The sequence below is a fragment of the Sorex araneus genome, chromosome 9, assembly GCF_027595985.1.
Source record: "Sorex araneus isolate mSorAra2 chromosome 9, mSorAra2.pri, whole genome shotgun sequence".
Lineage (NCBI taxonomy): Eukaryota > Metazoa > Chordata > Mammalia > Eulipotyphla > Soricidae > Sorex > Sorex araneus.
In genome coordinates this window covers 19,065,850-19,092,533 of record NC_073310.1, presented here as the reverse complement: position 1 = coordinate 19,092,533, position 26,684 = coordinate 19,065,850, and the positions used below count along the sequence as shown (strand labels likewise).

The 26,684-nt window shown below is 46.5% G+C and overlaps 1 protein-coding gene across 8 annotated transcripts in view; it reads left to right on the top strand.

Moving 5' to 3' along the window:
- The window catches only part of PRR14L (proline rich 14 like), an 80,138-nt gene extending 57,411 nt beyond the window's left edge, over window positions 1–22,727 (top strand). For 3 of the 8 annotated variants that reach the window (XM_055147536.1, XM_055147535.1, XM_055147537.1), the window contains 2 exons: window positions 14,333–14,404; window positions 16,776–22,725. In XM_055147536.1, the coding sequence (XP_055003511.1) occupies window positions 14,333–14,404; window positions 16,776–17,052 (349 nt within the window). In that variant the 3' untranslated portion in view covers window positions 17,053–22,725. Of the gene's footprint in view, window positions 1–14,332; window positions 14,405–16,775 lie in introns of all 8 variants that reach the window. The other 5 variants (XM_055147534.1, XM_004615629.2, XR_008631440.1 and 2 more) reach the window with 4 other exon arrangements.
- The last annotated feature ends 3,957 nt before the right edge of the window (window positions 22,728–26,684 follow it).

Below are 26,684 nucleotides of genomic sequence, written 5' to 3'. Positions count from 1 at the left end.
GATCTGACCCCAACCATATTCCTACCACCACAGACCACGCTACACTCGCTCTCTCCCCACCCCTTCAAAGATGTGAATAAATGAAAAGGTTTGTATTTGACACAGTTTCAAGGTTTAAATGGAATACTATAGAAGCAAGAATGGTGTGGAAAATTCAGAATAAGAAATAACTGCTCTTAAGACTTAAGAGATTCTGGGAGCTGGAGCAATAGCACAGCGGGTAGGGCGTTTGCCTTGCACACAGCCGACCCAGGTTCGATTCTCAGCATCCCGTATGGTCCCCTGAGCACCGCCAGGGGTAATTCCTGAGTGCAGAGCCAGGAGTGACCCCTGTGCATCGCCTGGTGTGACCCACAAAGCAAAAAAAAAAAGACAAGAGAGATTCTAAAATATATTGAAAGTCATGGCCCAGAGGGGCTGGAGCCATAGCACAGTGGGTAGGGTGATTTCCTTGCACGCAGCTAACGCGGGTTCGATTCCCAGCATCCCATATGATCCCCTGAGCACTGCTAGGAGTAATTCCTGAGTGCAAAGCCAGGAGTAACTCCTGTGCATTGCCAGGTGTGACGCAAAAAGCAAAAGAAAGAGAAAGAAAGAAAGAGAGAAAGAGAGAGAGAAAGAAAGAAAGAAAGAAAGAAAGAAAGAAAGAAAGAAAGAAAGAAAGAAAGAAAGAAAGAAAGAAAGAAAGAAAGAGAAAGAGAGAAAAGAAAGAAAGTCATGGCCCAGGGAAATAAAGGGCTAGAGCAAATGCCTGGCATGCATGAGACGCTGAGTTCAATCCCTGGCCCTGTGTGGCTTCCAAAGCACTGCCAGATGTATCCCTGGTGGTTCCCAAGCACCAGACCATCTGTACTATATTGCTGTCCTGGAATGTCACCAAGAGGGGCCCCCAGATTCCTGAGTACCACTGGAGGGCCCCACTTTCTGCCCCCAAAGTATATAGATGTGTGTGTATGTGTGTGCGTGTGCATATACATGCACATACACTCACCTCTCTACCCAACCTCCCCAAACCCTGAGCTAATGGGTATGACCCAAAGCCCAAACAAATTAAAAATTCCAACCAGGATCAGTATGAAAAGCATCTTGGACTTAACAATATCATAAGAAAACTGTAGAAATCCACAGGCTGAAGAAATACTATAGCAGGAAAGGTGTTTGTTTGCCTTTCATGCAGCTGACCCTGGCTCAATCTCTAGTACCCCACATGGTCCCAGAGACCACCAGGAATGATCCCTGGGGCACAGAGCCAGGAGTAAGCCCTGAGCACTGCCAGGTGTGTCCCCAAAACAAACGAAACAAACAAACGAAAACTCCTTTTGGGACTTACCCGGGTTTCATTCCTGGCATCCCACATGGTTCCCAGGAGTTACTACTGAGTAACTGGGCCAGGAGTAAGCCCAGAGAGAGCACCTCCAGGTTTGACCCAGAAATTGTTGGGGAATGCTGGGAGGACCTACAGATTTCCAAAATACGCTCTTAAAATGAACTAGACGATATTTTGATACCTTATAAATACAGACATCAAAATGCTCTACAGAATACTAACAGTCTCCGAGGCTGGAGCAATAGTACTGTGGGTAGGGTGTTTTTCTTGCATGTGGTCGATCTGGGTTTGGTCCGACGCATCCTGTATGATCCCCAAGCACTGCCAAGAGTGATTCCTGAGGCACAGAGCCAGGAGTAGCCCCTGAGCATCGCCAGATGTGACCCCCCCCCCAAAAAAAAAAAACTGGGAGGGGTGGGAGAGGTGTTGGGAGGGTCACTGGGACACTGAGGCTGGGAAATACACACTGTGGAGGGATGGGTGTTGGAACACTGTATGACTGAAACCTAATCATAAACAGCTTTGTAAAGATCTAATTCCAGTGATTGAATAATAAAAATCTTTTAAATAGTATGAACTCAACAATGTAAAATTTTTTAAAAAAAAATTATACTCATGGGGCTGGAGTGATAGCACAGCGGGTAGGGCGTTTGCCTTGCACGCGGCCAACCCGGGTTCAAATCCCAGCATCCCATATGGTCACCAGGGGTGATTCCTGAGTGCATGAGCTAGGAGTGACCCCTGTGCATTGCTGGGTGTGACCCAAAAAAAGAAAAAAAAATTATACTCATGATCAAGTGGGTTTTATTCCAATAATAAAAGTTTGATTGAAAATGGGAAATTACCAGATATGATCCCTGGCATTGATGGTTCTACAAGCAACAGTCAGGATAGCCCCTCTGGGTTTGGCTGAAAAACTTCAAAAGGAGAGGGAAATTACTGTAGTACAGCGTATTTATAGAGTGATGCTAGGCTGGGACTCACATGATCATCTGTATAGTTGCAAAGCAAAACATGGAAAAGATCCAGCTCCCTTCTACATAATACCAATACATATTCTGGATTGGAGAGATAGTACAGTAGATAAAGGGCTTGCCTCCAGTGCAGCTGATCAGGATTCCATCCCCTAATATCCCACAGGACCCCTGAACATAGCCAGATGTGGTCCTCAAATCAAAATAAAAGCTGTTCTTAAAAAGATCCCAGGACTTATGATATGGCTCAAGTGATAGCACATGTGTCTACTTTGTGTGAGAGCTTGAGTTAGATCCCCAGCACTACTATGTGTGGCTTCTATTAAAAAACTTTTTTAAGAGTCCATAGAGATACCACAGTGGCACTTGCCTTGCATAATACTGACTTGGGTTTGTCCTTCATACCATTTGGGTTGGTCCCCCCTGGCACTGCCAGGAGTGATTCCAAGTGCAGAGTCAGAAATATCCAACCCCTTCTGCATCCCAAAGTGTGGCCTCCAAATGATCAATTTCAAAAAAAAAAATCTATGATCTAGGAATAGATGAGGACTTTCTCAAATTAATATCTACAAAAGCCTCAGCTGGAAATAATTTATGATAAGAAATTGAAGCCTTCACCAGAGATCTAGAACTAAAGCAAGGGATATGATTCAGTAGTAGAGTGTGTGCCATATGGACATGTGTGCAGCTCTGGGTTCAATCCCAGCACACACGCGCATGCGTGCGCGCGAACGCGCACACGCACACACACACACACAGAGTGATGGGGTTTAATTCCCAGTGCATGTGTGCAGCCCTGGGTTCAATCCCAGCACACATACACAGACACACACACACACACACACAGTGATGGAGTTTAATTCCCAGAGCATGTGTTAACCATAATCCCGGTGTGGTTTTACTGCCATATCCTCAATGCTTTAAGCTACTTTTTGGACACTGGAATGAGGTGTGTGCAAACACTGCAGCTTCAGAATACAACCACGAAGCTCAGGGCACATGGTTGATCATTACAGTGACTTCCAGCAAGTGCTTCCCCAGAGTGTGTGCAAGGCCACAGCTAAAGACTGTGACCCCTCCTGTGCACCTCCGCCAAGCATGAATGCACCCTCCAGCCACTGCAGCAGCATTGTCAGAGGGAGGGGAAGGGAATTTTTTTTCTTTTCTCAAAACTTAAGATGGGGGGGGGGGCTGTTTGCCTTGCACGCAGCCGACCCTGGTTCGCTTCCCAGCATTCCATATGGTCCCCTGAGCACGGCCAGGAGTAATTTCTGAGTGCAGAGCCAGGAGTGACCCCTGAGCATCACTGGGTGTGACCCAAAAAGAAAAAAAAAAACAAAACAAAACTTAAGGTGGGGCTTGGAGAGATAGGACAGTGGGTAAGGCGCTTGCCTTGCATGTAGCCCACCCAGGTTCAATCCCAGATACCATATATGGTTCCCCGAAACTGCCAGGAGTGATCCCTGAGCACTACCAGGTGTGGCCCTCAAAAAAATGAAGACATGCTTACTCATTCCCTTCACTTTTAATAGTTTACAAGAAAATAAAAAGTCTGAGCTGTAGTGATAGTACAGTGGGTAGGGTATTTGCCTTGCCTATGCCTGACCTGGGTTTAATCCTCGACATCCCATATGGTCCTCCAAGCCCTGTCAGGAATAATTCCTGAGTGCAGAGCCATGAGTAACCCCTGAGCATTGCTGGGTGTGACTCAAAAAACAAAAACAAAAAAATAGGCTACAGAAATTTCTAGCCAGGACAATAAAAGAAGAAAACTGTTGTAGGGGAAGTCAAACTATCTAGTCACATTGGACAGTATCTTTGAAAACCTTGACACACCACAGTTAGAGCTATCAGCCCAGGGATGTTGGCTGAGTGTAGAACACCTTCCTTGCATGTGTAAGACCCTGGGTTCAGTCCCCAGGCACAATGAATTAACGAATAAGAAATAGGTAAAAGTCATAGATTACAAATGAGCATTTGGTAAGATGCACAGTGTGTGGTATTTAGGAAATTGCAACTAAAATAGTTGCTGTGAGATATACTACATTACATACACCTGATAAAACAAACTCTAAAATACAACACTGGGGGCTGGAGGGGGAGAGAGACAGAGGGAGGGAAGGAGCGAGGGAGGGAGGGAGGGAGGGAGAGAGAGAGAGAGAGAAACCAGCAGCAGGATGCTTATCTCTTAAACAGCTGACCCAGGTTTGATCTCCAGCATGCCATATGGTCCTCTAAGCACCGCCAGGAGTAATCCTGGGTGCACAGCCAGGAGAAACCCCTGACTATTACCAGGTGTGGCCCTGAAACAACACAAGAAACCAACAAATGCTGGTGAGGTGAAAAATGGTATGGCTACTTTAAAAGGTGTATACTAATTGTGAAGCTAAATGTACTCTTGCTGTATGCTCCTGCACTACTGTTGTGGCTTAATAACTTTTACACAAAGGCAGATACATAACTAGAAGTTTTTTATAGAAAATTTTTCTCTAGCTATCCAAACTTGGAAGTGCAACCAATATACCTTTCAATAGGTAAATGAGCAGGAGAGGGGCAGAGAGAGCATAGTGGGGAAGGTGCTTTTCTTGCACATGGCCACACCTGGTTCATTCCCCAGCACTGCATGTTTCCCCAGCCTCACCAGGAGTGGTCTTGAGCTACATTTGATGTGTTCCCAAACCAAAATAAAGTAAACCAGTGCATTCATACAGTGGAATACTCAGTGATAAATACAAGCTTCTAAGACATGAAAGGAGGGACCAGAGCAATAGTACAATGGGTAAGGCACTTGTCTTGCATGGATTGGACCCAAGTTTGATCCCTGGCATCCCATATGGTCCTCGGAGCACGGCCAGGAATAATTCCTGAGTGTAGATCCAGGAGTAGCCCCTGAGCATCGCTGGGTGTGGCCCTCAATCAGCAACAACAAAAGACATGAAAGGTTGCAAAGAACCCTTCATTAGTGCTCTGTGAAGCAAGGCAGTCTGATTAATTTGCATCTTTATCACCTAACATGTTACTGCAACATGATTATAACTATGGCATTCTGTCAAAAGACAAAATGGGGGCCTGAGATGTCATAGTATAGGAGGTAAGACACTTGCCTTGCAGGCACATGACCTGCACAGCATATGACCATATGATCCCTGGTCACAGAGCTAGGAGTCAACCCTGAGCAAAGGTGTGGCCGAGACACAAGATAAAATGGGTTAGTCACAGAAGCAGTCATTGTCAGGGTCAGGGAATAGTGAGGGATGAATAGATGAAGCAAAGGATTTTGAGGGCAGTGAAACCTGTTCTATGTAAGACTGATGGTCTCTATATGGTGGGTGTACCCCCATGAGTGGTAGTGGTGATGGATTCATCCTGTGGTGTACAATATATAACATAATGGTGGAAACGGGATTATATAAACCCGTAAACTATATAGCACCAGTGAACTCAGGAGTAAATACTGACTTTGGGTGGTAATGATGCATTAATATAGATTAACATTGTGAGAAATGTGCCATTATGGTGTAAAATATTGATTTTAGGGGATACTGTGTTGGAATGTGGGTGTGGGAGGCATATGCGAATTCTGTCATTGTCATCTCAATTTTGTTCAGTTAATATGACTCAAAATAAGTCCATTTTATAAAAATATTATAAAAATTGGAAGAAGTATTTGCAAACTACCTATGTGGTTATTCTGATCTATAATATATTGAAAGACTCTTGAAGAGTGCCTGATAAAAGAAGATAGACCCAGACAGGCAAATACTGTTCAGTTCTTCTGTATGTGAAATGTTCAGAATAGGCAAAATCACAAAAAGATTAGTGATTGCCGGGAGTAGGGGACAGACGTGTTTAGTGTGACAGCACATGGCCACCGAAGGGAGGGGTTGAGTGGGGAGTGGAGGTCAGTATGAAAATATTCTGGAATTAGTGGCACTTGATGAATAACCTATGAATTGTTTAAACTGAATTGTAAACTTTATTTGCGTATTTGTGTGGTGCTGGGATCCAACACAGTGAATCATAAACTTTCAAAGGGTGAATGTCAAAGCCGCCGCTGACTCATTCACGGAGCACGCAAGCCCGCACAGATGCCACTGGTTGGAAACATGGGCTGTTTCCACACCACGGGCCGTGCTTGCCAGCCGAGAGGTGCCCCACGCCCTCCTGGGGCACAGACTCATCCATCCATTCCGTGCGGTGCTCTGGGGATCAAGGTTCTCAGAGGAAGTTCCAGGCCTGGGACTTGACCCGTCCAGGGAGCTCTCGGCACAGTTGTGTTTAGACTAGAATGATCTGACCCAGGTTAGCAACAGTCTCGGCTGCTCCTTCTGGGAGAAAAATCAAGTTTCATAAAACAGCAGGGGCTAAGGAGGCCTTCCCATGGAAAGTGTCTGTGCGTGCTCGTGAGCCCGACATGCTTCGTTCCCCCCACTCCCGGTAAGTCAAGCCCTTCAAAAAGGCCCCAGAAATTCCAGAGTGTGCTGGGTACGGCTCACCAACTCTCCCCTGAGCTACAGAAGGGGGCCTGGAAACGTGCCGGCCTCCCCTGCCAGCCAGCCTCTCGGGATGAGAGACCAGCCTTCCGCATCTCACGTTTGTTCAGAAGCAGCCATTGTCGTAAAGCCCTTGCTGAATCTGTGAGAAATTGTGTCTGGAAGATACCTGTTGGTATCTATGTATTTCCTTCATACATGTGTTGTTGGCTCAGGTGAAGCAAAACCAAATGAAATCTTAGCTAAAATTTTCTGAAAGCAGGCAGAGTGATAGATAGTACAATAAGCAGGTATTTGCTTTGCATGTGGACAACCAGTATCAACCCCCAGCGCCCCAAATGGTCGCCCAAACCCGCCAGGAGTAAGCCCTGAGCACTGCTGGGTGTGACTGATAAAACCAACAAAAATAATAAGTAAAATTCCCAGAAAGCAGCAAGTAGCTCACTCAAAGGAGCGCATGGCTTGCCTGGTATGCAGAGGCCCCCGATTTGATTCCCGGCACCGTGTGGTCACCTGAACTCTTGATGTGTCCCTCATCCCCACTGGACGTGAGCCACACCAGGCTTATATTGCCAGAAGTTGAGTCCAGCCTTGAGCACTCAGCTTGAGAGACTCACCCCCTTTCCTCGCCCCTAAATAAAGGTTTTCAGAAAACCAGAATGAATAATACAGTAAGGTTTTCCCCATGATCAAAAACGTAGAATGTGGGGCCGAAGTGATAGTATTCCAGGGTGCTTGCCTTGCACACAGCCGACTCAGGTTCAATCTCAGGCACCTCCAGATAGATGGTCCCGGGCTTACAAGGAGTAAACCCTGAGCATAGCCAGGTGTGGCCCAAAAATCAAAACACAAAAAGTAGAATGTTCCTACTTGCTATGATTTAGTATGTTAGTTGGGGGCTTCTGGAAACACTTAGGAGGAAATTTTGATCATTCCCATACCTCTAAAATAACCAAACATGCCAAATAGGAATACCTTATTTTCAGATCTTAGTGAATACAATAAAATGAATTACCAATGGTCCCTGACACTGCACAGGATCCAGATAGTGCCCTGACCACAGGGCCCGAGCTACATCACATCCTTAGAGCCTGTGATTGAACCACCATCGCAGCTGGCTGAGAATTATGAGGAGGGACCCTTGGGAATCCAACACCCACCCCCATCCCACCCCAAATATAGGAACTTCATGGGCCAGAGAAAGCAGTAGTCTAGAGTCCATGCTTTAGGTGTGTGGGTTCAGGCACCCTCTGGTCCCCTGAGCTCTACCGGGTGTGCCCCCAAAAACAATCTAAAAAGATGAGAAACAGTGTTTCTCATCTTTATCATTGTTAGCAAGTTCTCTGAAAATAAATTTCTACTGAGATGAATGGCAAGCTAAGGATGGAAGCTATACTCTTCTGCATAATACTGACAAAAACCAAACCAAAACATTGTGAATTGGAAAGAGTACAGAAGGCAGGACGCTTGCCTTGCATGCAGCTCACCTGAATTTGATCCGTGGCACTTGACATGTTCCTGTCAGCCCGCCATGAGTGATCCCTAAATGCAGAGCCATAAGTAAGCCTAGAGTACTATTAGGTGTGGCTCAGAAACAAACAACAACCAGAAGGTAATTGAATGGACTTAAAAACATAGCCTTGCATAGAAGTGCCTGACCCATATCCTGGTCAGCCTCTCGACTGGTCTTTTTTTTTTTTTAATTTTTTATTAGAGAATCACTGTGATGTACAGTTACAAACTTATGAACTTTTGTGTTTGCATTTTACTCATAAAGTGATCGTTTACCCATCCCTCCACCAGTGCCCATTCACCTCCACCAATGATCCCAGTATCCCTCTTACCACCCCTACCCCATCCCCCACCACCCCACCCTGCCCCTGTGGCAGGGCATTCCCCTTTGTTCTCTCTCCTTTTGGGTTTTGTAATTTGCAGTAGAGGTATTGAGTGGCCATCATGTTCGCTCTGTAGTCTACTTTCAGCTCGCATCTTCCAACTTGACTGGGTCCTCCCAACATCCTCTATTTGGTGTTCCCTTCTCTATCTGAGCTGCCTTTTCCCCTAGCATGTGAGGTCAGTTTCCAAGCTGTGGGGCAGACCTCCTAATCCTTATCTCTACAATTCTTGAGTGTTAGTCTCCCACTATGTTATTTTATATTTCACATATGAGTGCAATCTGTCTGTATCTGTCCCTCTCTTTCTGACTCATTTCACTTAACATGATACTTTCCATGTAGATGCACTTATACACAAATTTCATGACTTCATCTTTTCTAACACCTGCATAGTATTCCATTGTGTAGATGTACCAAAGTTTCTTTAACCAGTCATCTGTTTTTGGGCACTCTGGTTTTTTCCAGATTGTGTCTATTGTAAACAGTGCTGCAATGAACATAGAAATGCAGATGCCATTTCTACTATACCTTTTTGCCTCTAGGATATATTCCCAGGAGTGGTATTGCTGGGTCAAATGGGAGCTCAGTTTCTAATTTTTTGAGAATCGTCCATATTTCAATTGGACCTCTTAAAGGTTCATTCTAGGTCTATGGCAGGACATATACAAGATTTGGTGGACTCTGCTGTCATAGCAGAAAGGAATGATGCTTCCAAAGACTCTTAGGGTCTGTCAAAGAAATTAAGGAACTGAAGAGTAAAAATGATTGGATGAGACACCCTCGCACCCCCTCCGCCCTCGCCCCAATGGTATCCTATTAGAGTTTGAGCTTCAAAAGTAATGGTAACTGTTTGACTCAATGGCGTGAATGCTGTTAGTGGTGCCTCGCACATGCAATCCTAGCAACTCTATGGTTTGGGACCCTCAGTACCATAACAGAGTGTAAGAACATCAATTTACAAGTATTCAGAGGTCCAGAGCCATAGCACAGTGGGTGATGCACTTGCCTTGAACATGGCAAACCTGTTTGATCCCCCCGTTCTCCATATGATTCCCTGAGCCTGCCAGGGGTGATCCCTGAACACCACTGGGTATGGCCCAAATACTAAAAAGAAAGTAAACAAAACTAGGTGGGGACCCAAGAAATAGCTCAGTAAGCTAAAGCGTATGCTTCTCATGTAGGAGCCCTTAGTAGCCTCTGAGCACCATCAGGTATGGCCCTCCCAAAATAAGAAATGGTCAAGTGTGTAACCCCAACAGCAGCAGCAAAAAAAGGGAAAGGACTTTTATTTTTTCCATTTAGGACTGGAGCGATAGCACAGCGGGTAGGGCGTTTGCCTTGCACGGGGCTGACCCAGGTTCAATTCCTCCGTCCCTCTTAGAGAGCCTGGCAAGCTACCCATGGTGTATTCAATATGCCAAAGACCGTAACAACAAGTCTCACAATAGGGATGTTACTGGTGCCCGCTCGAGCAAATCGATGAACAACGGGATGACAGTGCAGTGCTACAGTGCAGTGCAATTTTTTATTGAATTACAGTGAGATACACAGAAAGTTGTTCATGATTGGGTTTCAGTCGTGGAATGTTTCAACACCCATCCCTTCACCAGTATACATTTCCCACCACCTATGTCCCCAGTTCCTCCCACCAGCCCCCCGCCCCCCCACCCCAGCTTGCCTCTGTCCTCTATGGCAGACACTTTCTCTCTCTCTCTCTCTCTCTCTCTCTCTCTCTCTCTCTCTCTCTCTCTCTCTCTCTCTCTCTCTCTCTCTCTCTCTCTCTCCCCTCATATCCTCTTGGAAAGGGAACTTTTAAAAAAAAATCTAAATTAGTAATAAAGACTGTAATAGACTGAAGCTTGTTAAATTTGTTTAAAAGTTAGGGGTTGGAGCAGTAGTACAGCAGATAGGGGTAGGGTTTTTGCCTTGCACACAGCTGACCCAGGTTCAATTCCTCCATCCCTCTTAGAGAGCCTGGCAATCTCTGGCACCCCACATGCTTTTCAGAGCACCCCCAGGAGTAATTCCTCTGTGCAAAGCTTCTCTACATCTCCAGTGTGGCCCCCAAACAAAGCAAAAATCTAAAGTTTATCATGCTACTATAAGGAAAAACTCAGGCCCTAGATATACTAAGTATATCTAGGTAGGGTATTTGTCCTGCATGTGGCAAACTTGGGCTCGATCCTTCACACCCCATATCGTCCCAAACACCAGAAACAATCCCTAAGCACAGAGCCAGGTGTGCCCCTGGTGTAGCTCGGAAAAATCTTGTCTTTTGCTTAGCATGGAGCTAGGGAGCTGTTAGTTTTTCTGTTGAGGGAGGTGAGGGGAGACACAACTGGCAGTAGTCAAGGGTTTCTCCTGGATTGACACTCAGGAATTACACCTGGTGTGCTTGGGATCATATGGGATGTGGGGGATCAAGCTCGGGTCACCCATGTGCAGGGCAAGTACTCTAGCCTCTGTACTATTAATTACCCTAGCCCCCTAGAGAGTCAGGGTCAGTGAGACAGGTTACAGGGAGAAGGACAAATGCCTAATGGTCACACTCATATGGTCTAAAAAGGAACAATGGGAATAGCAAATAAGTGAAGAGAGACCTCTAGGTACTGACAGGAGCGGGGGAGCAATCTGCAGACCAGAAGGGATAAGAGATAGTAGTGGAGGCTCTTTAACATTTTGGTGGTAGTGGAAGAGCAGTAATTTTTTACACCAAAAGTATAAACAGCAACACCATTATAAACCATGTTACCACTATAATATCCAAACCATCTAAATTTGATTATGCCTCTCGATTTAGTTGCCCATTTGTAGGAAATACCTAGTACTTGCCATATGTTTGGGTCAGAAGAACATGACAGCTGATACCATGGAGATGAAATCAAGAAAATCAAGGGGTGGGGTTGGATTGAGAGTACAGTGGGTAGGGTGTTTGTCTTGTATTCGGCCAACACAGGTTCCATGCCTGGCTCCCCATAAGGTCCCGTAAGCATTGCCAGGAATAATTCCTGTGTGCAGAGCCACGAGTAACCCCTGAGTACCACCGATGTGGCCCCCAAACAAAACAAAGTTTTAGAACACATGATTTGCATGTGAGAGCCCTGGGTTTTATCCCGAGTATCATTTCTGGAATAATCTCCACTTGATTGTGGCTCGGAAATGTAAAAAGATGGGGAGGAGAGGGAACAGCAGGTAGTTCCCTGCTGGTAGTTCACCTTGCACACAGTATGGATATTTGATCCCTGGCACCCCATATGGTCTTCCCAGGAGCAATCCCTGAGCACAGCCAGGAGTAAGCTCTGAGTACTGTTGGGTGTGGCCAAAATTATTTTTTAAAACTAAGTGAAAAAGGACACTGGAAGTGGTTAGGCACATGCCTTTAAGCACCCGTCCTAAGTTTTGTTGTTTGTCACACCCAGCCTTGTTCAGGGCAGACTCCTGGCTCTGTGCTCCTGGAACAAGTGTGGTGGGCTCAGGGGAACCATATGAGGTGCTGGGAATCAAACCTGAGTCAGCTGCATGCAATGCAAGTGCCCTATCCACTGTACCAGCACTCTGCCCCCAACCAGATTTGATCTCTAGCACCCTGGGTGCTCCAAGCACCTCCTTCTTGGACCCCAGCGTTAAACTCAGCCAGCCTGAGTATTGCCAAGAATGACCCTCATACCACTACTTGGGAGCTTGAGGGATATGGCTCAGTGGTACTGAAGTTTGCATGAGGAGGCAGGGATCAATCTCCCACCCTAAACATATTGACAAGTGAGATTCCCAGGGAACCACAGACCAGACAACCCGACTGTTTCATCAAATAAATAGAATGATAATGGAGACAAAGTAGAAGCCAGAAGCATATGCTTTGCCTTTGAGAGCCTCCAGTTTGATTTCCTATACCACATGTCCCCGTAAGCAGCACCCCACTGAATGGCACCCCCCAAAATGGGGGGGGGGGCAGAGAGTAAGTCTAGGAGGCAAGGTGCTTGCCTTGTATGCCACTGATCCCTTTATACATACGGTCCCCTGGACATGGCCAAGAGTGTGATTTCCTGAGCACAGAGCCAGGAATAAGCCCTAAGCATAGCCAGGTATGGCTACCTCCCAGCTTGCACCCCAGCCCCCAAATAATAACATGAACTGGGATGCTCTTCAAGTAAGGGTTTCTTTTTTTTTTTTTTTAATTTTATTTTTATAGGGGCTGGAGTGATAGCACAGGGGGTAGGGCGTTTGCCTTGCATGCAGCCGACCCAGGTTCAAATCCCAGCATCCCATATGGTCCCCTGAGCACCGCCAGGGGTGATTCCTGAGTGCATGAGCCAGGAGTGACCCCTGTACATTGCTAGGTGTGATCCAAAAAGAAAAAAAAAATTTATTTTTATAAAGTTGTTCACAATAATTGACTATATTCAGTATTTCAACACCAAGCCCACCACCATTCTACCTTCCCAAAAAACATTATTTCAAAGTTTCCCACTGCCACTAAGCCTCCCCCACAGGCAGATGCTAGATAATTTGCTTTTTATTGCTTGTTATCAATAGTATAAGATGTCTGTAAGGGTCTGTCTCACAGTGATTCAACAAAAGAGTGAAAAGAAAAATAGTATGAGATAACGCGTGGCCGCTTTTGCAGCCATGTGCTCCTAGGATTCTAAAGATTTAAATTATTGGAGTCCATTGCTATTCCCACAGCAAGCTGCTCAGTTCCGAGGTTCATTTATGAGTACTCAAGTTAGAAGTTTTAAGGGCCACTGTATTGTGTTATTTGGGAGAGGTTGAAAATACTGATAATTTTCAGTTTCTAAGTTCAATATGGTCAGTATAACTCCTTTCAGCCTCTGAAGTATATAGTCTTTAAATCAGGAGAGAAGGATCAGTGAGAAGGGGAAAGAGGCCTATTAATGACAAGGCAGGATAATAATAAAAACATGTTAAGTTCAGGGGCCAGAATGATAGTACAGCAGGTAGGGCTCTTGTCTTGCATGCAACTGACCCGGGCTCAATCCCTGGCATATCATATGGTCCCCTGAGCACCACCAGGAATAATTCCTTAGTGCAGCACTAGGAGTAACCCATCAGCATCGCCAGGTCTAGAACAAACAAACATACAATTTTATCATCATCTCTGCTAACTATAAATGAATTCCTTTTTGTGAAGGTGAAACTTGGCAGCTACAGAAGAAAAACTAGTACATACTGTTTATAAGGTCTAGCTGAGAGCTAGGGCCATAGTACAGCAGGGAAGTCACTTACCTTGTCTTGCCTTGCATACTGCCAACCCAGGTTCAGTTCCCCATACCACATATGGTCCTCTCAGCCCTGTGTACCACCAGGTGTGGTCAGAAAAAAATGTGTTACTGAGCTAGAGAGATGGTACAGGGCCTTACATGCTGTCAGCTATTCATCAGTCACTGGCACTACAGTGGTCCCCCACATGCATCGGCTGTTGCCCCCAAGTATCACCATATTTTGGGGCCCTGTTGGCTGAGAATCAACAAGAGGGACCTCTTTGTCTCTGAACATCAACTCGGGAGGCACCCTGCCCACCCCAAGAAAAAGTAAAACTCATTTCTAGGAGTTGAAAGGAAAAGACAAAAATAATTAAAAAGCAAATATTATCTCAAAACATAAATTTACTTTTTCTCTTTTCAGGCTGAAGAAAAAGGAGTTTAGTTTAGAAGAAATATATACCAACAAAAATTATAAGTCTCCTCCTGCGAACAGGTATGTATCTGTCTGTGCCTGGGAATGGTGGAAGGAGTTCCCAGCACTTGCTCTGGTCAGTGGTGGGGTCAGAGAGAAAGATGTATTACGCAGACATGAAATGGAGTCTTCTTCATTATATTTTACACTGCTGCTGGCTGTCTTCTTTGGAACTAGTGAACAGTGATTTTTTTTTTTTGGATTCAATTCTAAAAGCAGAAACCGTTTCACTTCACTCCCTTTGGATATCAGTTCATTTGATGTCATTAGACATTTATTAAATGAAACTGTGTCTCAATCATAGCAGGAGAGTTAAAGATTTTATCCTCTTAAGATATACATGTGGTTTAAGATGACTGTAACATTGCTAAATAATAGGAAAGCGTTGGTAAAGCATCTATTAATAAGGTTAAATTGTGATTCATGCTTCTAATGAACAATCTGTAGCCATGAAAAACAATTAATTAGACTTGCTCTTCAAGCTCGTGCTCTCCCTTGAACATGTATCTTGCTATTTCTTTTTTTTTTTTTTCTTTTTCTTTTTGGGTCACACCCGGCAATGCACAGGGGTTACTCCTGGCTCTGCACTCAGAATTACCCTTGGCAGTGCTCAGGGGACCATATGGGATGCTGGGATTTGAACCCGGGTTGGCCGCGTGCAAGGCAAACGCCCTACCCGCTGTGCTATCGCTCCAGCCCCTATCTTGCTATTTCTTTACTTACCTACTTCCACTCTGGAAAAGCCCATTCTCTCTCAAATACATGCTTCTCTTTCTCTCCCCTCACATCTTTTTTTTTTTAAAAAGACAAAAGAAAAGAAAAATGAATCGGGGCCAGAGATACCATACAGTGGTTAGGGTGTTTGCCTTGCATGCAGCTGATCTGGGTCTGATCCTCAGCATCCCGTGTGGTCCCCTGAGCACTGCTGGAAGTGATCCCTGAGCACAGAGTGAGAACTGTCTTGTGTTTTTAATAGGGGAGACTGGGTTTCATCTGTAGCATCATATGGGCCCCCAAGCATAGAGCTAAGAGTAGGCCCCAAGTCCCAGCAGGTGTGGCCAAAAAGAGTTTCAGGGTCAAGAGGAACAGTATGTAACACAGCACATGTAACTTGCTACACTTGAGCAAGTGAAAATCAAAGTAGCCAACATAGGGATTCAAAAAAAAAAAATAGTAGCAGATCTATGTATATCATTGGTCAGCAAACAGCCAAACCCAGCCAGTAGCCACAGCCACTTTTTTTTTTTTATTTAGTCAAAGAGGCAAGAGTGATTTCTATACTTTTGAAGAGTTTAAAAGCAAAAAAGACAAGATACGCTTCTTACCCATTTTTATTTATTTATTTATTTATTTATTTTTGCTTTTTGGGTCAGACCCAGCAATGCACAGGGGTTACTCCTGGCTCTGCACTCAGGAATTACTCCTGGCGGTGCTCAGGGGACCATATGGGATCCTGGGAATCGAACCGGGGTTGGCCGCATGCAAGGCAAACGCCCTACCTGCTGTGCTATCACTCCAGGCCCTCTTACTTATTTTTAAAAGCTTATTGTGTGGTCCTTAATCAAAATAGATGGACCCTTGAATGTGTACTACTGGTCTGTTCATGCTACGAAGGAAGGACTCTGGGGAACATACACAAAATGGAGTTGCTGGTGTTGGGTCCACACCCAGCAGTGCTCAGGGCTAAATCCTAACTCTCTGCTTAGTGATCACTCCTGGCAGACTTGGGGGACCATATGGGGTGCTGGAAATTGAACCCGGGTTGGCCACATGCAAGGCTAACACCCTCCCTGCTGTACTTCTCCCCGGCCCCTAAGCTGCATTCTAGCCCCATGGTTATTTTGTTTGTTTGGGGGGAACTGTTTTTGTTGTTGTTGTTGTTGTTGTTGTTGTTGTTGTTGACTTTTTTGGTTTTATTATTTGTGAGGGTTATTTTTAGTTTGTTTCTCTTTTTCTGGTTTGGGGTCCCACTTGGCAATACTTAAAGGCCACTCTGGGTCAGGGGCCACTCCCAACAATTCCTGAGGATAGTTAGCACTAAGTTCACTAAGTTCCAGGGATCAGACCTACCTGCAGAGCCTGTCCTCTAGCCTGTGAACTATTTCTCCAGGCTCATGCACTTTTTTTTATTTATTGTTGTTGAAGGGGGGCATTTGGGCTATACCTAGCTATGCTCAAGACTTTCTGTTGGCTCTTTGCTCTGGGGACAAGCCTCGTGCGAGGCAAGAGCCCACCCTCTGTCCTATCTCTCCGACTCCTATAGACGCTTTCACTGTGCCAAAGAGGAGGGGGGGAATTACTGGTCTGAGGAAACAGTTGAGTAAGGAACTTCCGCTCCTTCTTGGCCTAGAGGGTGATCGGGTTGATGATTCTGGTCTTTGCTCCGCCGCAGGTGTTTAGAGACCATCTTTGAGGAGCCCAAGGAACGGAATGGGACCCTGATCTCAGTCAGCCAGCAGAAGAGGAAGCGAGTTCTGGAATTTCAAGATTTCACAGTCCCAAGGAAGAGGCGGGCCCGCAGCAAGGTGAAGGTGGCGGGCAGCTACACCAGGGCCCAGAAGGCAGCCCTGCAGAGCCGGGAACTGGACGCCCTTTTGATACAGAAGCTCATGGAACTAGAGGCTTTCTTCGCCAAGGAAGAAGAACAGGAGCAATCGTCTGGTTGTTGAGGAGCCGTTGCGGGTCACGGGGCTGGGGGAGCGACTCAATTCAGACTTTTCCAGGCCCCTTGGCGGAAGTTCCTTCAGTGTCCCCAACCATCCCGACCACTCAAAATGAAGTCCATGGATTTTTTTTTTTTTTTTTTTTTTTTTACCTATTTCCAGGTGCAACCTTTTTAGGATCTGGTGAAGGAGGGTCCTCCACTTCTACTGCTGAGTATGGAACCTCAGGAAGGCGCCCTCTCTCTGAGGAACTGTCCCCCAGGCCATCTGGCTGCCCCCTCCCGCTCTCTGCCACCCAGGGGAGGATGCCGCCGCATATGACACTAGGATTCCGAGGACCACTCCCCTCCCCGCCCCCACCCCCGCATTTGCACGTCTGTCTGGAAGTTGCGCGTTGTTTACAGTGGTGCTAGAATGAGATGATCATTGGGAGATGTGGCCTGGGGCAGGGGGGCCCTGGAGTCCTGTCCTGTGTGGTCTCACCGGCTCATTTCAGTAGTTAAGGAAATGTGGGCTGTAATGGTTTTTTTTTTTTTTTAATTCTTTTCGTCTGTCTGCCCAGAACTCCATGTGTGTCTGTATGTCTGCACGCATGTGTGTGTGGCTTCTCCCCGTTCATTTTCTCTTCCCCTCTGTGACTGTGGGTCACTAGTGCCAGAGGAGCCCATCCAGGCCCCATTCAAAGTAAGTTGCACTTTTTAATGTTGTGGTGTTGATAATTTCCATCTGTTTTATTTTTTTTTTCCTCCTTAATTTTTTTTTTTTTACTGTTGCTGCATGTTTTGAGCCTTTAAATGTGATTTTTTTTAAAAAAAAAAAAACCACCAACAACAATGTTTTTAAATACATCAAGGAGAAATATTTGTCTTAAAAATACATGGTTCACTCGGTAAACTGGTGCATGGTATGGGACAGTGGTGAGACGTTTTTCCTGGTCACGTGACTCAAGCCGTCCCCTCCATCTCAGACGTCCAGCGTAGCTCATAAGAGGGAGCAGTTGTTTCATCCAGGCTCTCCTACCTTGCCCGCTGGGTAAGATGTATTTGTTTTAATGGCTGAAGTCAGAGCAAGTTGCTTGATGGTTGAGCCTTATCTTGTGGGTCGGGTCTTACGATTGGGTGTTGATAAAAGCTGACCCCAGGTGCTTGCCTCTGCCAGAGTAACCTGCTCTCGGAGTCAGAAAAGACAAGCCATGCTGCACACCCAGAGATGCATTCTTCTAATGGATCCTGAAATCCTATGGCCAAGCCCTCTCTGGGCTCCTGTGTCAAACCTACTGGAAATTTCCTTGAATGCCAGAGTTGCTGAGTTGCTTAGAGGAGCCAACTGGCCCAGAGGTTTTATTCCTTTTCCACTTAACCCCTGTGTGCCTGCCCTCTCCTGAGCCTTTTCCTTTCTTTCCCTCTGTTACATCTTCTCATCTTCTCTCTGTGTGTCTCTGTCTCTGTCTCTCTGTCTCTCTCTCTCTCTCTCTCTGTTCTCTCTGTTTCTTTCTCTCTCATCAAGAGTTCAGAGAATTTACATTCCTTGACTGGTGAGTGGGATGCTAAACCCAGCCGGAGACAGACACGATCCTCCTCAGAGCCAGTGCTGGGATGCAGCCACCAGTGGGAACTCTCAAAGCTCCAGAGACATTTTCCAGTTGAGTCTGTTAGTGAAGAGTGAGTGGTGCCGTCCTGGACTGTGTCTTCCCCCGTCTGCTGTGCTCCGTGGGGGGAGGGGTGGGGGTGGGGTCCTCTTTGTGCCTTTCCTTTGCAGGTTGACCGTCTGTGCCACCCTGGGGCAGAAAAACTTGTTATGAGCAAGAAAAAAAAAAATCCAAGTGTTGTGTCTCCCTTCTAGGGCCACTGCCTCAGACATAGCATGTAGATAGTGAAACACCCCTGGTCATCCATGGAGGCGTCTCCAGCCATGGCCGTGTAGCTTTAGGAGAGAGCCCAGAAGCCGCACTGGCTCTGGACAGTATGAACCAGATTCTGCCATTCTCCGTCCACATGCCCAGACTGTATAGACATGACCTGTATCTCACCTCAGTACCTCTTTCAGGGACAGGACCCTTGGACACTGATGGCTTCTCACTATCCCAGTGTTTCTAGGGAACAAATTCCCAGTGGATCTGATCCACAGAGCCCTGTTCGCCAGCTCCATCACTAGGGTAGACAAGTCAGTGGTGTGACAGCCATCCAGTGGAAGTGGGCACACAGTTGGTATAACCAACGTTGTAGATAAAATCTAAAGTTTGCCTGTGGTGCTCGGGAGCATTGGCATCTGGGAAGGAAGGATGGGGCAGATAGAGGCCTGGACTTGCTCCTTCTTGCTCTGGGGTGAATACAGGGGACTCGATCCTCTGGAGGCCAGCCCTACTTAGTTCAAATTCTCGACCTCATCCAGAGAACAGGTCTGCTGCTTCCATTAAGGACGGCTTCCTCAGCAGCCAGCAAGACAGTACAGCGTTTAGAGCGTTTGCCTTGCATATAGCCATCCCAAGTTCGATCCCTGGCATTCGATATGGTCCCCTGAGCACTGCTAAGAATGATTCCTGAGCACAAAGCCAGAAGTAACCCGGGAACATTGCCAGGTGTGTCTCTCCTCTTCCCCCCCAAAAAAAAAGAAGGGGTTCCTTGGATTGGAGAGAGGGTAATGTGGATTAAGACACTTGCCTTGCACACAACCGACCCTAATTGGAAGTTTCGATTGCCAGCACACCTATGTTCCCTGAAGCCAACCCCTGAGCACTGAAACAGGAGTAAGCCTGCTCACCTGAAATCAGTGCATAGGGTCCTGGCTGTCCTAACACTTATTTTTTAACACTGGCCTGGTCAGCTGCCGTGCGGTCAGCGGTCCCTAGAGCCCGTCATGTCTGTCCACACCCAGAGGTGTTAGCCACCTGCCCAGAGCTGTGGAAGGGCCACCCTTTGGCCTCGTTGGTACGGTCTCGGTGCAACTTCTCATCTCACGGGATAGGAAGTTTCTGATTCAGCTCTACAGAGGTGGAATATTTTTACTGTGGGAAAGAGAGGAGAAATCTCAGGTCCAATCAGGGTTTTGTCCAGTGTTTTTCACCACAATGTTCAACTATGGTTATTTTGCATCTTTCCCTTTATCACTGTATCCACCTTTACCCTGCCCACCTGATGTCCTCTCCCACTCACCCCTTCTCTCTGGGTCTCCTGTCCAGCTTCCTTTCTCCATTTATTTTTTTTTTCTTCCCTTCATTTAAATGTACCTCGTCCCCTGTCAAAGCTGATTATGTCCACTTTTTCTTCTTGACCTTACTCTGAGGGAGGTACAGAGGAAAGACATGTAGCGTTTGCCTTATTTGGAGCCTGAAGAGCTCAGAAACTCATGCTGTGAACCCCAAAACTCAGCGCTCCTCCAGGAGCTGTGAAAATCATGACACTGTCACAATCTTGCCTGAAAGGGTCTTTTGTGTGGGCACCAGAGCCAACCTGAGGTAAAGTCCAGCTCCCACCCTCTGGGCGTCATTCTTCCCCCCCTCCCCCCGGCTGACCCATTCCCTGCCCTTGAGGCTCTGAGGCCGAGGCCACGGCTGGCCTCATGGACACAGAGTGCTGGTCTCTAGGCTGGGATTCCATCTCACAATCAACACCATGTACATTGAGATCCACGGAAGTCCAACTTTTAGGCAGTGATACTTGGCTCCCGTCCCGGGGGGGGGGGCAGTTGGGGGCAAGTATGCAGTTGGTGCTTTCTTTTTAATTCCCTTCCCTGTTTTGGTTTTATTTGTTTGGGTTCTGTAAGCTTTTAACCCCGACCCCCCACTATCATGGAAAGGACCTCTTGAACACCACGTTGTGGGTGGCTGTAGCCAAAGTCTCAATAATTGGCCGGAGGTACGGAGCGCCCTTGCCCGGATTCAGGCCAGGAAGGGACTCCCTGCCCCAGCTGAACTTCAGTCAGAAGCTGGCCGAGGAGGAAGGCTTCATTTTACTGAGATCACAGTTTGATACTGTCACCGAGCCACACTGAGCAGCAGTTTCCGTGAGGGTCCCCATCCAGCGCCCCGCCCCTCCCATCTAGCTCAGCGTAGACTCGGGCCCAACGCTTGTTCATTGTGTGACTCCGGGAGCCCCTCTCGGGTGCTGCGTTGGATCGGAATTCTTGGTGAGAGGCCTCATCATCTCCTTGGGCTGGTCTGGGCCAGTCAATAGCTGCCTGAAGTGTTTCTATGATCATGGTCAATAGTTCAGTGAAATTTGTACATTTTTGGTAACACTGGCATACACGATGCCCCTGCAGTTCCTTTTCTGTTTGGTAGTTTGTGACTCTAAAATTACCGCCTGTTATGTGTGTTAATTTATGAAAAATAAAAAAAAATTTTTTGAAAGCCTTTGAAAGAGCTCTCAAGACTCTAATTCTTATGGGGCATGTGGGGGGGTGGAGCCACACCCAGCACTGCTCAGGAGTGAACCCCAGTGGGGTAACCACATATAGGGCTGGAGATTTGAGCCAGGCCAAATGCACGGCAAGTGCATTGCCTCCTTTTCTTTGAGCCACATTCGGCAGTGCTCAGGGCTTACTCCTGCTCAGGAATCCCTCCTGGCAGTGCTCGGGACCCTATAAGGTGCCAGGGATCTAACCGAGCCAGCGTGTGCAAGACCAGCGACTCCTGCTGTACTATCACTCTGGTCCTATTCAAGTCTTTTGCCTATTGTTAAATTGAGTGTTGTTGCTATTACTATTATTAAAATTAACTAGTTCAAAACACACAGTTCTGTGACTGGTATGTTAAAAATGTATACTGTGTTGTTCAAAAGCACTTAATCATCCCCAAATAAAATTTTCCAGTGGTCATTTAGCAGATACTGATGTTTCCCCTTTAAACAGGATCTGAGTAGGGATCAGATGATAGTACTGTGGGTGGGACACTTGCCTTTGCACACAGACGATCTGGGACTATATATGGTACCCCATGCCCTGCCAGGAGTTCCTGAGCACCTTATGTTATGGGTTGAATTGTGTGCACCCCTTTAAAAAATATATTGAAATTCTAACATCCACCCACCTTCTCCCCCCCATGTCCACCTGCCAACCTATAGAATTTGACTAACGACATTGCTTTAGTGGAGGAGAGTAAGCCACAATGATGCCATTAGGGTACGTTCTGATCCAATCAGATTGGTATTCTTAAAAGAAGAGGGTGCAGGCGGAAAGCAGCGGCCTGGCGGCACCCACGTGGCAGGCGCCATCTTCTAGACTCCAAACCCAGAGGTATTCGGTTTTTACTTTTGGGGCTCCCAGGAACTCATGGGAAGGGGGCGTAACCGGCACGCCCTCGGCCCAGATAAATCCGGAGCCGCTGAGCGTGAATCGGACACTCTGCGCCTAAAGACTTTGAATTCAGAGACTTCTTACAGCAATGCACTGGGACTGTGAGCTGGGCTATGTAATTTCTGGCAGAATTTTCCCTGGACTTTATACAGAAATCCAAAACCTGCCACGTCCGCGCGACTTAACATTTATAATTGTCAGCAATGTGAAACGGTTCCATTTGAACAGGTCTGACTTGGGGGGGGGAAACTCCAAATAATAACAGTAAGTTTTTGTTGAAATATTGAAGGTTTTTAATGTAGCAGCCACCTCTCTGGATTGTGAACTAAGCAAAAGCCCCACGCTGGCCCACGCGGCGTGGCGTACACCATACTATGAGGCGCAGGAAGGGGGATGAGGGGGAAAAAGAAAAAAAAAAAGGAAAAAGGAAAAAAAAGAGAGAGAGAGAGTTATGTACTTGCAGCAGTGGGGCTACATATCTCTCCATTTCCAGCAATGAAAAACTATCAAATGTAGTAGGTCTGTCTCTCTTGGTTGGAAACTCCAACAACTATAGTGAGTTTTGTGTTGAATTATGGAATGTAATCAAGGTAAAGAAAAAATGAAGTGAAATTCATTATACAGTAGGGGGTGGGGGTGGGGGCGGGGGAATACTGGGGTTTCTGGTGGTGGAATATGGGCACTGGTGAAGGGATGGGTGTTTGAATATTGTATAACTGACATATAAACCTGAGAACTATGTAACTTTCCACATGGTGATTTAATAAAAAGTTAAAAAAAAAAAAGAAGAAGAGGGTGCAGGGCTGGAGCAATAGCACAGCGGGTAGGGCATTTGCCTTGCACGCGGCTGGCCCAGGTTCGATTCCAGCATCCCATATGGTCCCCTGAGCACCCCCGGGACTAACTCCTGAGTGCAAAGCCAGGAGGTGACCCCTGTGCATTGCCGGGTGTGACCCAAAAAGAAAAAAAAAAAAAGGTTGCAGGGGGCTGGAGTGATAGCACAGTGGGTAGGGCATTTGCCTTGCACGAGACTGACCCAGGTTCGATTCCCAGCATCCCATATGGTCCCCCAAGCACCACCAAGAGTAATTCCTGAGTGCATGAGCCAGGAGTAACCCCTGTGCATCGTTGGGTGCGACCCAAAAAGAAAAAAAAAGAGGGTGCAGGACCAGAGATCATACAGGAGACGGATACTTTCCTCATAGCAATTAGACCCAGATCCCAGTTGGATGGCCCTGAGCACCAGCAGGGGTTACTTCTGAACACAGGAATAGGACCTAAAGGTCTGACCCTCAGGCTCCTAAAAGAAACCACACAATCTCACAGGGATTTAGAAGCCTGCAGCCTAGTCCACTTTAATCCTTTGCATCACAAGGGGGAAGAGCACCACATAAACATCAGGCACCAAGCCAGATCCAGGAGTAAACCTGAGCACGGCTGCTTCCTCCAGAAAGAAACCAGGATAGGAGAGAAAGTACAGCACGTAAGGCACTTGCATACAGTTGACCCAGGTTTGATCCCCAGCGCCATATATGTCTCTTGGCCCCAAGAGTCCTGCCAGGAGTAGGCCCTGAGCATCACCAGGTATGACCCAGAAACCGAAGACAAAAAGAAACCAAACTATTTTTTTTCTTTTTGGGTGACACCCAGTAATGCTCAGAGGTTACTCGTGACTCACTCCAGAAGGTGCTCGGGAGACCACATGGGATGTTGGGGATGGAACCCAGCTCGGCTACATGCAAGGTCAAAGAACTACCCGTTGTACAATCGCTATGGCCCCAAGAAACCAAAACTTATTGGCAATTTGATCTTGAGCATCTGACTTTCAGAACTGTGAAAATGAATCATTTCTGCTGTTTAAATCACCTAGTCTATGGTATTTTGTCTTGACAGCCCAAGAAAGGGAACACCCACTGCTTCTAAGAGGCCCAGCTCAGATCCAGACACTGCAAAACACAAGCTTCTCCAGGGCAAGCATCAGAAGTGGGGAAATCCTGACCCTCCGTGTCACTGAGCTCCAACTTGCCAGTGGCTGGCACAATAGGAACAGTTGCTCGAGGTCACCACATTTGGGGGGTTCACTTCAATGTCTTAATTATTGGGAGTTTATTTTTGTTGGGGGCCACGCTCTGCTATGTTTAGGTCTTAATCCTGGCTCTGTACTCAGGGCTCATGCCTGGAGAGCCTCGGGGGACCGACATAGAGTACCAGGGATCAAACTCTTGGCTGCTTGCAAGACAAGCACCTTACCTACCCACTGAACTACCTCTCCAGCCTATCAGTGTCTTGATTTTAAGCAAGAAAAAAATTAATATAATCAGGCCTGAATTCTGTTGTCTTCATAGCAACGCAGTTGTGAATCTGAATTTTTCTTTTTAATGGGGAAAGGATCCCTGAAAGCAAAAGTGCCCAGAATCCATGAAATCTATAGTGTGACTCAACCAACACTATCCCGTTCGTGTAACAGCTTTGGAAGTAGAACCCTAAATCATAAGATTTGCTTTCTCCTCCATAAATCTTAGAGTACATCTGCCCCCTTGTGGCAGGAAGGACACCTCTGGGAAAGAAATGCACACCCCACCCCCTGTTGATTGTATTGCAATATTTTAGCCTGAGGTAAGCAATATCCAGACAAATCACCATATATCAGAGTGAATTCATGTAACAAGAGTCACTGGTTTCAAGCACCATCCTGGACCTATAGAGAACTTGGTGTATCTGAATTCCCCATTGTAATGTGGGCTGTTCTGGCAGGTGAGAATGACAATGATGTTTCAGGGCTTCCAAGTTGGAGTCAGAGAAGAGTCTTTGGAGAACTGTGTATAGTCTGTACTGTTCATACTATCTGCACTAGCACCAGACACTGTGCTTAGGAACTGACTGGGGTTATTTCTAAAGGTAACTGATCAAAATCTCCTAAGAAGGTTACATTGAATGAAATTTGGATTTCAAAAATTTCATATAGTAATAATGAATACTTACTTAGGTCTTAAGAATCGGCCTCCCAAATACACTTTTTGGTTTTGTTTCTGTTTTGGGGCCACGCCCCATGACACTCAGGGGTTACTCTTGGTAGTGCTCAGGAATCATATGGGATGCTGGTTATTGAGCCCTGGTTGGCTATTTACAAGGTAAATACCCCACCCACTGTACTATCACTCTGGCCCCACACATTATTTTAAAATATCTTCCCCCCACCCCCAGACCAGAGAGATTAGTACAGTGGGTAAGGTCTTGCATGCAGCACAACTGACCCAGGTTCAACCCCATTGCCACATATGGTCCCCCTGAGCCTACTAGACCCCCCAAGCACAGACAGGTGTGGACCCAATATATATGCTCCCCCATGCTGAGTTCCTGCTCTCAACTAAATGGTAAAACTTATTCTATATTCTACAATCTCTCATCAGGTTTTATTATTATTTTTTGCTTGTTTTTGGGGTCACACCCAGTGATACTCAGAGGCTACTCCTGGCTCTGCACTCAGGAATTACTCCTGGCGATGCTTGGGGGACTATATGGGATGCCGGGGATCGAACCCAGGTCAGCCGCCTGCAAGGCAAACACCCTCCCCACTGTACTATTGCACCGGCCCCTCATCAGGCTTTTGAAACCAAATAGGGAGGTTATTTTCTTAGTTTTCTTTCCTGGTGCCAAGTGTCAAACCCAGGGCCTTATTCATACAAGGAAAGTGCTCTACTGCTGAGCCACAAACCTCCTCCTGGAGAAAACCTGATTTCCAAGGGCTGGAGATAGTATGGAAGGTAAGGCGCTTACTTCCCTCATAGCCAATCCTGATTCAGTCCTACAAGAGCATGTGACTCCTCCACCACCACCACCACACTCAGCACCGCCAGGGATCACTCCTAAACACAGACAGGATTAACCCAAACACCCCATTAAAAAGAAAACCTGATGTTTGCCTTGCACGTGGACAACCGGGTACAATTTCCAGCATGCCGTATGACTCCCCAAGCACCACCAGGATTTATCCCTGAGTCAGCAGTGCCAGGTGTTACCCCAAAACAAAAATTAAATAAAATTAAAAATATAGTCAATTATAGTCAATTATTTATTTTGGTTTTGAGGCCATCTTGGCTCTGTGCTTAGGAAGTACATAGGACAGAGGCTTGTCACATGCATAGCAGATACCTGTTATCTCCCAGGCCCTGCAGAACCTGATGCCTTTGAAGACTCACTATAGAGAAGTTTCGGGACTAGCCCTAGGTAAAGAGCTCTGAAGTGGGGATGGTGCAAGGATAAAAAAGACAGGATGGGGGGCTGGAGTGATAGCACAGCAGGTAGGGCGTTTGCCTTGCACGCCGCCAACCCGGGTGCAATTCCCA